Below are 14,571 nucleotides of genomic sequence, written 5' to 3'. Positions count from 1 at the left end.
ACCGCCCCCTAGAGTTGGACACGACTGGACTTAATGTCAAGGGAAACCTTTACCTTACATAGTCCTGATAAAATTATCAATTATTTTCATATACACATACGCATATCATATAGTTCTAAAGCAGTTGTCTTGCTTCCATTTCCCATCATTACAGTATCATTTTACCTAAAAAAAAAAATCTTCATTTTATTGGGAAACAATCTTTGGCAAAGCTAACACATTAGCACAAGAGACAGTCTGTAAGTCCATTGAGTTTCTTCAGGAAAATTGACTAAACTTACATTTGGTATATTTACTATCCTGGCTCGCTAAATGGTGATTTGAGCAAAGCACCATCCTCCAAGGTTAGGTATAAGAAAAAGGTGCATATATTTCTACAAAAGGGAATTGAAGCTTTAAATCTCCACTTATGATTCATAATGGGAAGACTAAGAACTCAAGAGGGACGCGGTGGCGCTGCGGGTTAAACAGCTGAGCTGTCGATCGGAAGGTCGGCGGTTCGAAACCACGCGGCGGGGTGAGCTCCCGTTGTTAATCCCAGCTCCTGCTCACCTAGCAGTTCGAAAACATGCAAATGTGAGTAGATCAATAGGTACCGCTTCGGCGGGAAGGTAACGGCATTCCGTGTCGTCATGCTGGCCACACGACCCGGAAGTGTCCTATGGACAACGCCGGCTCCAAGGCTTAGAAACGGAGATGAGCACCGCCCCCTAGAGTCGGACTCGACTGGACTTTACGTCAAGGGAAACCTTTACCTTTAAGAACTCAAGCATTTACCAAACAAAGCAGTTCGTTGTTTCATCTGAATGAGGTCTATAAGTGTATGTCTAGTAGCAAAACTTTCTGCTGCATTCTCTTTATTTGCTGTAACTTCCACAAATGAAGTATAGCTTTTTCCACAAGCTTTCATTTATAGTAAAATTGAACAATTAAAGTTCTTTAAAATTGTTAATGCAAATGCCCAACATGCATGCGCAGGCCACAGAAAAGGGTCCAGAAATAAACCTCAAGAATGCTTTTAAAAAGTTACTCCCAATATCAATGAACAAATTTTACTCATTCTGTCTTTCAACAATAACATTTGGGATTTGTTTTTGGTATAAAGCCATTCATAGTAGACAGTGTAGCTAGAATGTGTTCAATTAAAAAAATATATCTTTCACGAAGCAGTACTACCTCACTCAGAGCAAGGTGACATGAAATGAAAAAGACAAGGAGGAAAGTAACAACATCTTTGCCCTAAAGCAATTCTTGTGATCAAGAGATTGTTTAGAAGCTTCCCTTTTCTTTTAAACCTCACTGCTATGAGTATTTACAACTATTATGTTATTGCAAAATGTTATAGTCCCATATCAAATTTCTAATTAGTTTGTGTTTTGAGGGGTATTAGTGGCCATTTATTTACCGAAAGCCACAGAATACCTCAAACTACTGTGATTCAGGAATCAATCTGTTTACAGGAAGTTGCATAATCAGATTATAATTTCTGATATGAAAATACAGTTTACATGTGTTCACACAGCTATATTGTTTTAGAAGAATAAATGAAAAATGCAACCAGCATGGCCACAAAATTAGAGAATAGGTTGTTTTTACTAGTACAGCAGTCAGTTTTTTCAGATTGCCACCCAAATAGATAAACAGTCCTATAGTCTAATGTAAGATATGCAGATTTAATGTACAAAGCATAACTTTCTAAGTTAGTAATGAACAATGGAAAAAACAATGGGATTTCATATGTATCCTTCTTTTCAATCTTTCCATGGCCCTGCTTGTTCCTGTACATTTTCTTACGATACTGGCCATACTGAAATTTAGTTTACTGGCTATTTGTACCACATCAAGGATGTTTGCAGGGTGTGGTAAAAAAAGGTCAAGATGGTAGTCATGGCAGTGCACTAGAACCTCTGGCCATTTTTATGTGTGTCTGCATCCTGCAGATAACCCCAAACTAGAGTGTTGCAGAAAGTATCATAATTTCCTTCAATGGTAATCCAGAAACACTGTGTTGCAGTGAGATATTTATATACTGAGCATACCTACAGCAGACAACAGGAAGGCCAAAATCTGGTATTATGGGTTTACAGTTTGGTAATTCTGCTCCAGGAAAATAATCGCCCCATGGAGTTCAGTTCCAATAACAATTAAAAGGTATACAAAGTTTACAAATGGATGTGGAAGTTTGCATTCCCAGATGAGGAACATGCACAGGCCCATAAGCTATCGTCATTATGTTCAAACAGCATTAACAATTCAAATGCATAGCCAAGTACCATTGAAATAAAATAGGCAATATAATACACCTGTGTGTTTTTGGCAAGAAAAGTGATAAAATGGATCCCAAATCAAGCCCCCATTTAGACTCTCCAACTGTATGTCAGATGGCATTCTTTTGCCAGTATGCATTTAAAAGACATGCACAGTAGGTGGCAGGATCTGGTCTTAGATTGTTAATAGCATTGGACTTGATCACTATTTTGGTGGGACACCATCAGGAAAGCTAGGGCTGTAGGCAAAGGTGGAATATATATCAGAAGAAGACAATGGTAAATAATATTGCTGCCAAAGAAAGCTGCATGTTGAAGTCAAGAGAGATATTTTACCTTTATTTTTTTTAAAAAAATTGAAAGTACAGTATATCCATATGAATTTGAATATAATTTTCATACTAAACTATCAAATGATCTCAAGGAAGCCACTAATATTAGCCTTATGCTTTAGATGTACCCTGTAGCTACATCTGGTCCTGCTTTAAACATTTTGCAGGTTGCATACTAATGCCTTTATAGTCATATCCTTTTAAGTCTTCAAACCTAGAATTTTAATAGCAACATTCATTAGCATTCCTTCAATGTACTCTTAGAGAAGCTTGCAGGCTTTTTTATTTTGAAATAATTAAAGTAATTTAAATTTTAATGATTTAATGATTTCTTTAAAAAAATCATGTTTCTGGCAATCATATGCTAAAGCAAATGGTACAGATGTGTTTTAATCAAACAGAAGAGAAAGAAAATTTACAAAAATGTGAACAAAATAACTATCTCACCATGATGAGATAGCTTCTTTAACCCCACTGCCCCCATTCCCAAAATGTGGTAAGCAAGCAGGGAGTAGAATAAGACAATTATGAAGTTTAAGTTGCAAAATTCAGGCTAACCTACTTTTCAGGCCTATTGCTAATTTGCAAAAATAAAAATGGTAATACTGTATCGATGGTTCCTGGACAAAAAGCAGAATATAAGAGTACAAGATAAAGTTTTAAAAAGTAAATCTTCTTTAAATAACCTGTCACAAATCACTGTCTTTGGAGTAAACAGAACAGAAACAAGATCCACATTTTGGACCCCAAGTAGGAAAAAATAAATACCGTACTAAATTGGGATTGTATACTAAACTGAGATTCCTGTACTAAACAGGAAGGGGATGGTTCGACTGTGAGTAAATAAATAAGTAAGTAAATAAGTTTATTGCTGTAACCATAGGTCATAACATAGGAGTGCCATAAAATACAATAAAATAACAATAAAACAATAAAATAGTGAAATTATAAAATACTGCCGAGTGATAGAAGAAGCATTAGATGTAAAAAGGTAAAGGTAAAAAACAAAATAAAGCCAAAGCTACAATTAAGAACTTAAGTATTTCTTTCTAAGTTTAAATGACAGCAGAGCAAAAGTAGCAACTTGGTTGCTGACAGTTGGAAATAGACCTGCAAGAAGATAGTTCAATTTTTCAAAGTTGGAGCCCTTGAATTCATCTGCCATTAATAATTTGGCCCTGATCTCATTGTAAATGGGGCAGTGGAGGACATAATGGATAATGTCCTCCACTTGACCAACACCACAAGGACATATGGTTAGACTGCGTGCCCTGTAATTTTCAAGACCTAATGAAACTATGAGTGGCTGAACTAGATTGCATACCCTCTGAATGTCACAGAAAACTTTTATTGCTTTATGAACTAGGAAAATTTATATTTCAAAATCTCTGATCTTGGAATTACAGGTGAAGAGTTTCTGACCATAATTGAGAGAACTGAGTCAAAGGTACATGAGTCACAGTTCTTGACAGATAAAGAATTGGATTAGATGAACAAACTGCCACAAGGACTAAGGGACATTTTCAGTAGTGGCTCTCTGTATTTACATTAGTGATCTAACCAGCTATTAACTTCATAAATTAAGTCAGATTCACAGAGAATCCTCTGTGGGTGTTAAACTCACTATTTATTTATACTAATCAAGATATTTGTGTATCATCTTGAGTTACCTTAGATCAGCCTTTCTCAACCTTTTTGACCCTGGAGGAAACCTTGAAATATTCTTCAGGCCTCGGGGAACCCCTCCACCTAGTCTCCATTACACATTTCCTGAGGCTGGAGATCCTTGGAAGAAAGTGAAGAAACATGCCATATTTTCCTTTCCCGATATAGTTTCTCTACCTTCCTGTCCTCAGATTGTGTTTCTACTTTAGTTTATTATCCCAAAACTGAGATAGGGTTTGCAATTTATGAAAACTGTCACACACATACAAACACACAGACACACACCTTTCAGAACAAACAACTTACCAGTGGTGTATCCTTTCCTCCTACAATACTGAGTCCAAGACCCGATCGTTCTTTGGATATTTCTATAGTCATTTCTTGGCCAGGAACAATTGGGCATGTTGCTGGATCTACTGAAGGAGGTGGGAAGTTGTCTACAGCAAAAATAAAAAGTAGTAGTCCATACAATTGTAAGCATTATGTAAACACATTGCAGAGGAATACGTTAAGAGTGTCATAATGAATCTGATTAAAGAAACACGACTATTGGAAAAATAAAGTTTGTTTATGGATAATTGCAATACAGACAGAAAGAAAGGCAGTTGAAAGTACCACAGGGACATTTTATGGATTATTTTTGCTGAGGAATGTTGTATTGAAATGATTGTTTCCAAAAAGAGAAGGAAAATAATTCCAGCTGAGCAGAGATTGTTTCCTTGCAATACATCTTCTTGGCTTATCTTCTAGACAATAAGTTCTGCTATCACTATGCTACTAGATGCAAAATAAGCATTTGTTATTTAAGATCCAGTCAGGATTTTATTTTTCATTGCTAACTGGAAATTCCTCCCCTCCCCAAATTAGTTTGTTATACAGTATAAGCCACACATGAAGAGCTGACATCTTTTACTTCTTCACACTCTCATATATGTTCATATGTAGTATGAGTAAAGAAGGAAGCAGAAAGTCATTTATTGGTAATAATAAATTTATATGCTATTCTTTGCTCTAGTTGAGTTTCAGATCAGATATAATGTAAACATACACACTGAGAACAAAGCCCAATCTGTACATGCAGAACATACTCTAGGATACCAAGATTGTGGTGCAGAGTAAAAGCAACAGGATCCCCAAACAGTAAAAATAAATACATAAAAATCTGGAAGCAACTAGTGTATTTGGCAGGAAATGTTCCAGCCTGATCTTATTTCTGCTGTTCTTCCTGTGATACTCAAATTGTGATACTCAAATTGTTTTAGACCATTTTATGAAGGATTTCGGCATATCACTATGCCAATACAACGTTTTTAACTTAGGATCCAACTTAAGATAATTAATACTTCATGCAGAATCTCTTTAGACCCTTTCCTATATTGTTCAGAAAAGCCATGAGTTTTGAGTCAGACAACTACAGACAGAAGGAGGGGGCAGGAAACTTTCCATCCATGTTTTTATTTTTAGAATTCAAAAGTATTAAAACACACAGAGACACATCCCATGTCAAGGTGACAAACATTTTAATAAACACACAGTAGATAAAAGCCACTGTGGAACAAATGGAAAAGAAAGATATTAAAGGAAACTTATTTTTTTTTAAAAAAAACTTGCATTTCTATGAAAAGGAGAAGTACATGCTTACTGATGTAGTAATTTAATCAATACTTTAAACGATACTTAAACATCCTAAGAATTACCTTTGTTAAACTAGATTTTTTTTAAAAAATTAAAAATCAATATTACTACCCTAAATTCTGAGGATTAATGCAAAGTACTTCTTCAGATGGAAATAACAAGTTCATACTTTGGTTGCTGAATTCTGTCTCTGGAGAATAAGATGACTCAGGTGCCAAAGAAATCTCATGTAAATTGATGGGGATGGGGCTCACTGTGGAAGACTTTGTTTGCTTTGACTGGTTTCGAAACTGGGAGAGGCAAAAAGAAAAAGAAAATAAGAATTTGAATTTTTAACCTCTTATAAAATTCTAAACAACCAGCTTAAACCACTGTACAGAGATATTTACACGAATCAGGAGAGTGAACCGTTCTAGGAACAAATTATCTGTCTACTTTTGGAACATCAATTTCACACATCTTTACATGTATGAAGAAAACGTATAAAGATTTAAACTCCTAACCAAAAGCTGTAAGAAGCATCCATGTTTTGGGCTATTTTATGTGTCTTCCTAAATTGTTGCTATATAAAATGAAACTGAAACAATGACTAATAAATAAAACTGCTTCATTTTTTTTTAAAAAAAAGAAACAAAATTAAAATACCCACATTTTCTGGAGGCTGGTCTGCCTTCACTTGCTGGTCTTCAGTCACCTGTTTTTCAGCTTTGCTGCTGATACCCTAATCAATATGGATAAATAAATTATAAAATATTAGCTTGTGGTACATTTGTGGTCATTAATTTTATGAGCATCAGCGGTTGCCATGCTTCTTCTTCTGTTAAGACAACAGGCTGATGTTTAGTTTTTAATCCAGGAACAACTGCTCATTGCCACAGTCCTTCTGCGACTAAGCAATATATAAACATCTACCTATAGTGTTCTCTAAGATAAATATAAAATTTAAAACTTTGGGTTGGATACAGATTAAACTATCACTTATTTCACTTGGACTAAAGTATGAATCTAACTCATTCCACTTTTATTTGTTTGAATGTAACTTGTGCTTTTGAATATATCAATCAGTCAATGAATCAATCAAAGTGATCATTTAAGCTGATCAAAGTATTGGAAAGATTTTATCATGCTTGTCATCCCAAGTAAAAATTTTTTGCCCATTTGGCAAGGATACTAAAACAAAGTATTGTACTTATTTTGAGGACTTTGAGGATAGTGTGCTGAGAAGCTAGTCTAATGATTATAACAGTGTAACTAGAACTACTTTACTACTACTACTACTACTACTACTAGAGCTGGCAAAAAAGAAGCACTAATTTTACTGGCTATTGTCAGCCAAGTGAAACCCGGATCTCATATCTAGCTTTACCATCACTATTACTGTTTAAAGTTTTCTTCTTCTGAAGTACCTAATATCACCACACATATAATCTTAATGGGAGCATTAATGTGAACAGATACGTTTTACTGGAAGTTTCCCATTCTGTGTGTTACAGTTCTCATTTAAAAACTTCACTTTTCTTATCTGACGCATTACTTCTTTAGAAACCCAAATGTAGCTGTTAATCACATTTTAACAGAAGAGTCTGGTCTGACCCTTATAGATATATTTTAGAGAGTCAGTCAGTCAGTCAGTCAGTCAGTCAATCATTCTCTTTCCTTCACTTATTGAAACATTTGTTTTATAAGCAATGTGTGTTTTGATAAATACAGTGGAAAGTAATTCCCCTCTCTGCAATCACGCTGATTTATAACTTTTTCTTTTATGCATATGTCTTTGTTGTGTTATTCACAGAGCCCAACATTTTTAGGTTCTGCACAAATCCAGGAAGAGATGCTGTTTTAAGTAGTGCAAAGAGATGGTACATTCACGTACCTTTTGGAGTATAGCCCTACCATGTACCAGGAGCAAGGATCAGTGATGAGACAAAAGAACTTCCAAGTCATACCAAGCCCACTGACTATTATCCATTCCTGCTCATAGTTGTAGGGACAAATAATAATGCAAAGTACAGCTTCAATCCCATATCATCAAGGACTTAGGAAATCTCAAGATGAAGTTCAAGATCCTAGAGACTTAGGTGGTATTTCTGTCCATCTTTCAAAGTTTGTGGAAGGGTGAAAAGGAACGAAGATTATTGAAAGTCAATGACTGACTATGCATGTGGTGTTGATGAGAAAGTTTTAGTTTCTATCAGTCTCAAACTTTAGTCCTGCTTTTTCATCCTGCTCTTTGCACTTTCCTCTTAGAACACATACCTTTGTGTGTGTGTACCTTCAGGTCAGTGTTGACTCCTGGCGATTGCCTGGACAAGTCCCTGCAGTTTGTTTGGTAAGATTTTGGAAATGTTTTGCCATTGCCTGCTTTCTAGAGCTGGGAGAGAGTGACTGGCCCAAGGTCACCCAACTGGCTTTGGGCCTAAGGCAGGACTAGAGCTCGGTCTCCCAAACTATATCAAACTGGCTCTTGAATTAGTTCAGCACCAGATGAATAATACCCTAGGGCTACTGAAGGAACTACCTGGTAACCTGGCTGAACCTTACATATTACCACAAAGAAATTCTAGTGAATTGGTGAAGTGCTAGACAACTGGAGAATGCAACAGCTATCCTTATCTTTACAAAGAGAAGAATCCAGGAAAGAGAAGTATAGCTTCCAAATGAAAGAAAATAGTCATTGCACTTTATGTTGCTTTGGTCAGACCACTCCTGTAATACTGTGTCCAGTATTACAATCCTGGGCACACTTAAAGATTTAGAGGAACTGTAACAAGTTCAGAGAAGGGTGACACAAATGATTATGGAAGTAGAAACTAAGTCCTATGAAGATACGTTCAGATGACCAAACAGCAGTATTATAACACTTTTCAAGTACCTGAAAGGTAGAACGTCAAGATCTGCTTCTTCTCATTCCAGAGCATGGAACACACAATAATGAATTGAAGTTACAGTACAGCAAGGCAGATTCTGACTCAGTGTGAGAAAATTTCCTAACAGTAGACCAGTTTGACAGGAGAGCCAATTACCCGGAGAGATAATGGGCTTCCCTTCATTGTTCAAACAGAAGCTAGACAACCTGGAGTCCTTTAATTTACGCCAGTGCACTGACCAGCCTGGATGGACTTGATGGCCAAAATGGCTTTTTCCTAAATAGGATTCTATATATGATTCCAGGTATGAGGAGACCTCAGATAATGTGCCCAGTGATAGTTCTAGGCAGAATCCGGAGAATGCTGTCATCATTTTCAGTCATCTTCTTCCATACTGCTGCCACCACTCTGTCTTCTATCATCTTCCTCCCACAACCACATCACACTCTTGCTTTTTTCTTGCCCTCCTCCTCACTGTTTGCACTCCTGGAGATTTTTTTTTTGTCCTCTCTGCCTGCTGGCACAAAAGAATGCACTGTCGGAGCCAGCCAGTAGCTTTCTCCAGCTGCCAACAGGAAAGCTGCAATTTTGCACATATTTTTGCTGTTTAAATCTGTGATTCCTGCTTAAATAGCAAAAGAATTTTGCTATTTTCTGTAATGCATGATGCCAAAGAGAATTGTGCTTGGTGGAGAAACTGTCTTCAAGGAGACAAACCTTCGGCTTATTCTGGATAAGGCAGCAGCTATAGTTTGGGGATTCCCAGGGTTTCTTTGTTTCACACTATGTAGTATTTCAAAAAAAGTCTAGAACTTGCTAAGGTGGCACTTGCTTTGATTAAGACTGAATAACTCTATATGGGATAACTTCACAAAAATCTGCAGAAATTGATTCTTAAGTTGGGCCAATATATGAGAATGAAGTTATTTTGGTTAATGTACGTAACCTATTCATCCCATTTTAGAATACTTACATGGCACACTATTATTAGTTGTTATTATTAAATTTCATTATGGCTGCCCACTCCAGAAGATTCCGGGTGGCTTATTCGACCTATCAATCATCTAGCTATGTCTTCAAGTCAGTTTTTGACCTCTAGTGACTGCCTGGACTAGTCCCTGAAGTTTTCATGAGAAGATTTCAGAATTGGCTTGCCATTGCCTCCATCCTAGGGCTCAGAGAAAGTGACTGGCCCAAGGTCACCCAGTTAGCTTTGTGCCCAAGGTGGGACTAGAACTCATGGTCTCCTGGTTTCTAGCCTGGTGCCTTAACCACTACACCAAACTGGCTCTAAATATATAATTAAAAACAGTTAAAAACACATAAAACAGGACAAGGCAGCCCAGACTAAAAAACAGCTAATAAAAAAATAAAATAAAACCAGAATAAACATGATAGGAGCATCCCAGGCACACTACCCACAGGTCTGGGAAAAGAGCCAGGTCTTAAGGGCCTTCAGGAACTCCAGGATAATGGGTGCCATACACATCTCAGGGGTGATGCTGTTCTAGAGGGCAGGGGCAGTGACAGAGAAGGCAAGCTTTCTTGGTCCCACAAGATGATAACATTTAATTGAGGGGACCTGGAGTTCAGCCACCCTGCCCAAATGTACTGGGCAGGCAGAAATGATGGAGATAGGTAACCAGACCCTCTGCCATGAAGGCCTTTATAGGTAACAACCAGCACCATAAATAGTACCCAAGGCAGCTGGCAGCCAATGCAGCTCATGAAACAGCAATAACGTATGGGCATAATGAGAAGTGCCCATATTGTCCAGATGGTTGAGGGTAGTCTCACGTAGAGTGCTAAATTCTGGTTATTATTTATAAAGCTCTGATTAGGTTTACTTAGATATAGGCCAAATGCTGATGGAGAGATGAACAGGCACTAAAATTCAGTTTTAATTCATCATTTGGGTTCAGTATAAACACTTCCCATTTCTAGTCTGTTTTTTCTTATTTTTTTCTACTGCATCCTAGATTGTAAAGCAACTCTTAAATGCTTTCTGATTTCATGTATAAAATTTGGGGTAGAAAAAGAATTTCTGTCAATCGACTGTATCCTGATAAAAAAAAGTTCAAATAAAGCAATCCAACAGAAAAAGGATATGTTGCCACTTGTGACTTGAATATTTTTGTGGTTAAGCTATTATGTGTGTGGTTGGTGTTAGTGTTATACAATCTGGCTGGGGGTAGGTGCTGGGTGGGGTCAGTATGGGACCACATTTTGGGAGACACAGACAGTCTGATCCCACTCGAGAGGGACTAAAGGGGGTATAGCAGGGGGTGCCAAGGGAACAGGGAAGTGACAATTTAGTATTGATCTCCACTTCTGGCCCAGCAGCTCCAGTCCTGGGTTCCTGGTAGTCAGACTGTCGATTGGCTTAGGTTGCCAATACTAAATACCAGTCCATTTGTAATAACATTATGCTTCCCTATGATTTGGTTCTGGATAAGTGGGTAGACCTAGTATGTCTTACCAAGATCTAACTGAGGAAGATTGATAGTACTGCCCTCCTGGAGATTTGTACTCCTAGATTTCACAATCTTGGGGTCAGGCTCTGGGGGAGGAGAGGTGGCACTGATTTTACAGGACAACTTATTTGTGACCAAAGGAATTGTTCTAGAGTTGGTGAGTATGAGTGCCACGTTGACTTGGCTGTAGGAACTAGCTAGGTATTCTTCTCTGCCCTGCGGCCCAATTAGATCTTTTTCCAGCCTCCAGAATCTGGTTTTTGGTCTGGTGTTGGATTACCCATACCTTCTGGGTTTGGACTATTTCATTCTCATGTCCTGGGGCCAGGGCTGGCAAACTAGTCAGTTCATGGGCTCCAGGACAGCCTGGGCTTGTTTCAATTAATCTTAAGCCTAACACACGTAGATTTTGCAGGAGTTTCCCTGGCAGGCTGTTCTACCAAGTGCCTGGCATTAGGAGAGCTCTTGATGAAATTGCCTGGAGTGACTTCTTTCTGTATGCCAATCCCAAGGTACCCCTTAGTTTCCTGAGGAGCACTGAGGTGCTCCGTAACATGAAGCATCAGAAACAACATACCAGTACCAGTGGAGAAAGACCAAAAATGATCTGACTGAGCATGGATATGAACTCAAGTTCAAGCCCACAGTATGGTATTTAAGAAGGCAAAGTGTTGCTATTTCTCCTCCCTTATTGTGTCAATGGGTTGTCAATTGTCAGTCTTGTTTAAGAATATAAATTTGTCCCTTGGGAAGGAGGGTCAGGAAGATCTCCCAACTGGCCACTGGAACCGTTTTGCTCAGCAGATTATCTACAAGGTTGTTCAGATTCCCCAAAGCCCAGACCCCTCCTAGGCAAAGTATGATGTAGTGATTGGGGCCGTGTCTAGCTCAGGCATATCCTATAGAATCTGAAGTAGATAAAGTGTTCTCTAGTATGACAACCATCACTTTCAGGCTTGACCCATGGTCCTCCTTCACTTCAATGGAGAAAAGGAGTATGGAGGCAATCGCAAAATGTTGCCAGTCTGATAAAAATTAGGTTATACACCTCTCTCTCACGCATGCACATTCAACCCACACCACATCTTTTCAGCCTTGTCCTATCCAAACAACCTGGATGGCAAGAGAGTTTTCCTGATTGTAGAAACAAATGTTATATATCTGTCAGATACTGCTTTATTCTCAGTGGATACAGGCACACTGACATTGTCCAAAACAGTGTTTTTCCCCAAGGCCTTGTAGTAAGATTCAAATGTCAGGCTAGTATTGAATCCAGTGTGGCTGAATCTGTGAGATAGGACCTCTGGTTTACAGTTGACATTTCATTGGTTCTACTTGTAATATACATTAACCAGTATGAAATCTTAGCCAACCTTATGGCATTGCATCAAGCAACCAGCATTAACCATCCTTTCATTATCCACAGATAACACTTTCACTATCTTTGTAAACCCCAGTTCCTTAACAAACATCATTTGGCTTTCAAGATATTTGTTAAATTACAGTATATTAAGAACTTTAATAACCTGCAGTTATATACCCTTGGATATTATTTTGATATTACCAAAGATTTTAACTCCAAGGAAAACTTTATTTGAATATCTACTTTAAGGTATTTCTACTATGAAATGAAACAATTTGGACTTATTTTTCTTGGTCGATATAATATTACAAATGCAAGTTCTCAATCCAATTCATCTCTGTCTTTAATTACTCTTAACTTACATTGTGCAAATATTCATTAATTGATTGCACCACTCCCAGATTTACTTAGCAACTGTTCTTCCTGTAGCAAAGGGATATGTCTAATGTTCACTGTTAGGGGAAGCAGAGGGTTTAATTATATACATGTTGGGATTATATTAAGCTAATTATGATTAATTGTTCTCATTTATAAAACATTGGAAAGCATCTTACCTCGTTGGAAGACTGAGTGCAAGAGGGTAATGGGAAGGGAGCTACAGCCATCTGGTTAAATGCATCCTCATTGCTGACAGTCAAGAGAAAAATAATTGATTAGTCAAACTAAAAGGACCACTTACATTCAATCTCCCTCCCTGCCCTCTCTCTGGTGAGTTATTGTTGTTTATCACACTTACGACTTCTTTTCCTCTATGGTTCACAAAAGGTTTCCAGGCCCCCATTTCAAAATATTAACCAAATCAAGATCTTGTAAGATTGCTACATCATCTGCTTTCAATACTTGCCTCCCAAAAAAGGAAAAAGGCATTTAAAAAGCAGAATTAAGAATGTATTTCTGTCCCTTTATTTTGCTTACAGCAAGAAATGGACAAGGTAATTAGATGCTGGAAAAAGACTATTATTTGGAGAAACGCAGCTCATTTCCATGTTAAATTGCACACAATTAACGCAAGTCACTTATGGCAAAAACAAGGATTATTTCCCAAAGGATGATGTGGACATACAGAGGAATTCTATTTCAAAATGTGCCCTGATCTCTAGTCTGAATTATCTGATCAGTTACAATAGCATTTTCATTATTGCTCCATGCTGTAATATTTACACAGAGAAATATATTTTAATCAAATTTCCATTACACTTATTATTTCAATGTGAATGGTGTATTCAAAGTTGTACTTTTAAAAACATGTTTTTAATTTTAATTATTATTATTGTTATTATTCTAATACAGAAAAATCAGCACACCCATGTTTAATACCTGGAGTGAAGGTGAACTGTGATTTCTGCACATTTGGGACAATGAAGATGCAGAATTCTACTAGACAAATAAATGTGGGGGGGGGGGGGAAACTCAAAATTCCCCAGAAAGGACTATGTTGAGTTCTTCCCAGAACCCATCTAGTGCTGAAGAATGTGGAGTGAAAGAAAGCAGGAAAAAAAAGAGTATAAGGGGATAAACTGACTTGCTTTATTGCTTGGCTTTATAAACCATCTTATGGTTTTCTGAATGGATTTGAATTTACCTGGATAAAACAACAATCCATAGAAAGTCCTTTCTAATAAGTATGAATGTACTACAGATACAAATGGGTTTATGCTATTCTGCACCCATTATATTAAAAGAAATTCAACAATATTGCTAAGTGGTATTAAAGATCAGGTAACTGAATTTGTGCAGAATGTTGTAAGTAGTCATTTGTACATCCTGGCACTGCCCTACAGCTGGCATTAGGGAGAATCAAGAAGTGACTGCAGACTGGTCTTGAAATGGCATATTATCTCATATCCACCTGATCCAGCCCATCAACTTTGCAGTTAGAATCGTGCTGAAAGATTTTGCTGCTCAGCACCACATACTATGCAAAAACTACATTGATGTCATTTTGTTTTACCTGTTGCCTTATTTTGT

At 37.5% G+C, this 14,571-nt stretch overlaps 1 protein-coding gene across 3 annotated transcripts in view; it reads right to left on the bottom strand.

Annotated features, from left to right (window-relative positions):
- The window catches only part of PATJ (PATJ crumbs cell polarity complex component), a 155,890-nt gene that overhangs the window by 24,950 nt on the left and 116,369 nt on the right, over positions 1-14,571 (bottom strand). For all 3 annotated transcript variants that reach the window (XM_063298039.1, XM_063298040.1, XM_063298041.1), the window contains 4 exons: positions 13,158-13,230; positions 6,549-6,620; positions 6,069-6,189; positions 4,571-4,701 (listed from right to left, as the gene is read on the bottom strand). In XM_063298039.1, coding sequence (XP_063154109.1) covers positions 4,571-4,701; positions 6,069-6,189; positions 6,549-6,620; positions 13,158-13,230 — 397 coding nt within the window. The remainder of the gene's footprint in view (positions 1-4,570; positions 4,702-6,068; positions 6,190-6,548; positions 6,621-13,157; positions 13,231-14,571) is intronic.

The sequence above is a fragment of the Candoia aspera genome, chromosome 3 (genome assembly GCF_035149785.1).
Source record: "Candoia aspera isolate rCanAsp1 chromosome 3, rCanAsp1.hap2, whole genome shotgun sequence".
NCBI classification, from domain to species: Eukaryota; Metazoa; Chordata; class Lepidosauria; order Squamata; family Boidae; genus Candoia; species Candoia aspera.
This window is presented reverse-complemented; position numbering and strand designations above follow the sequence as displayed.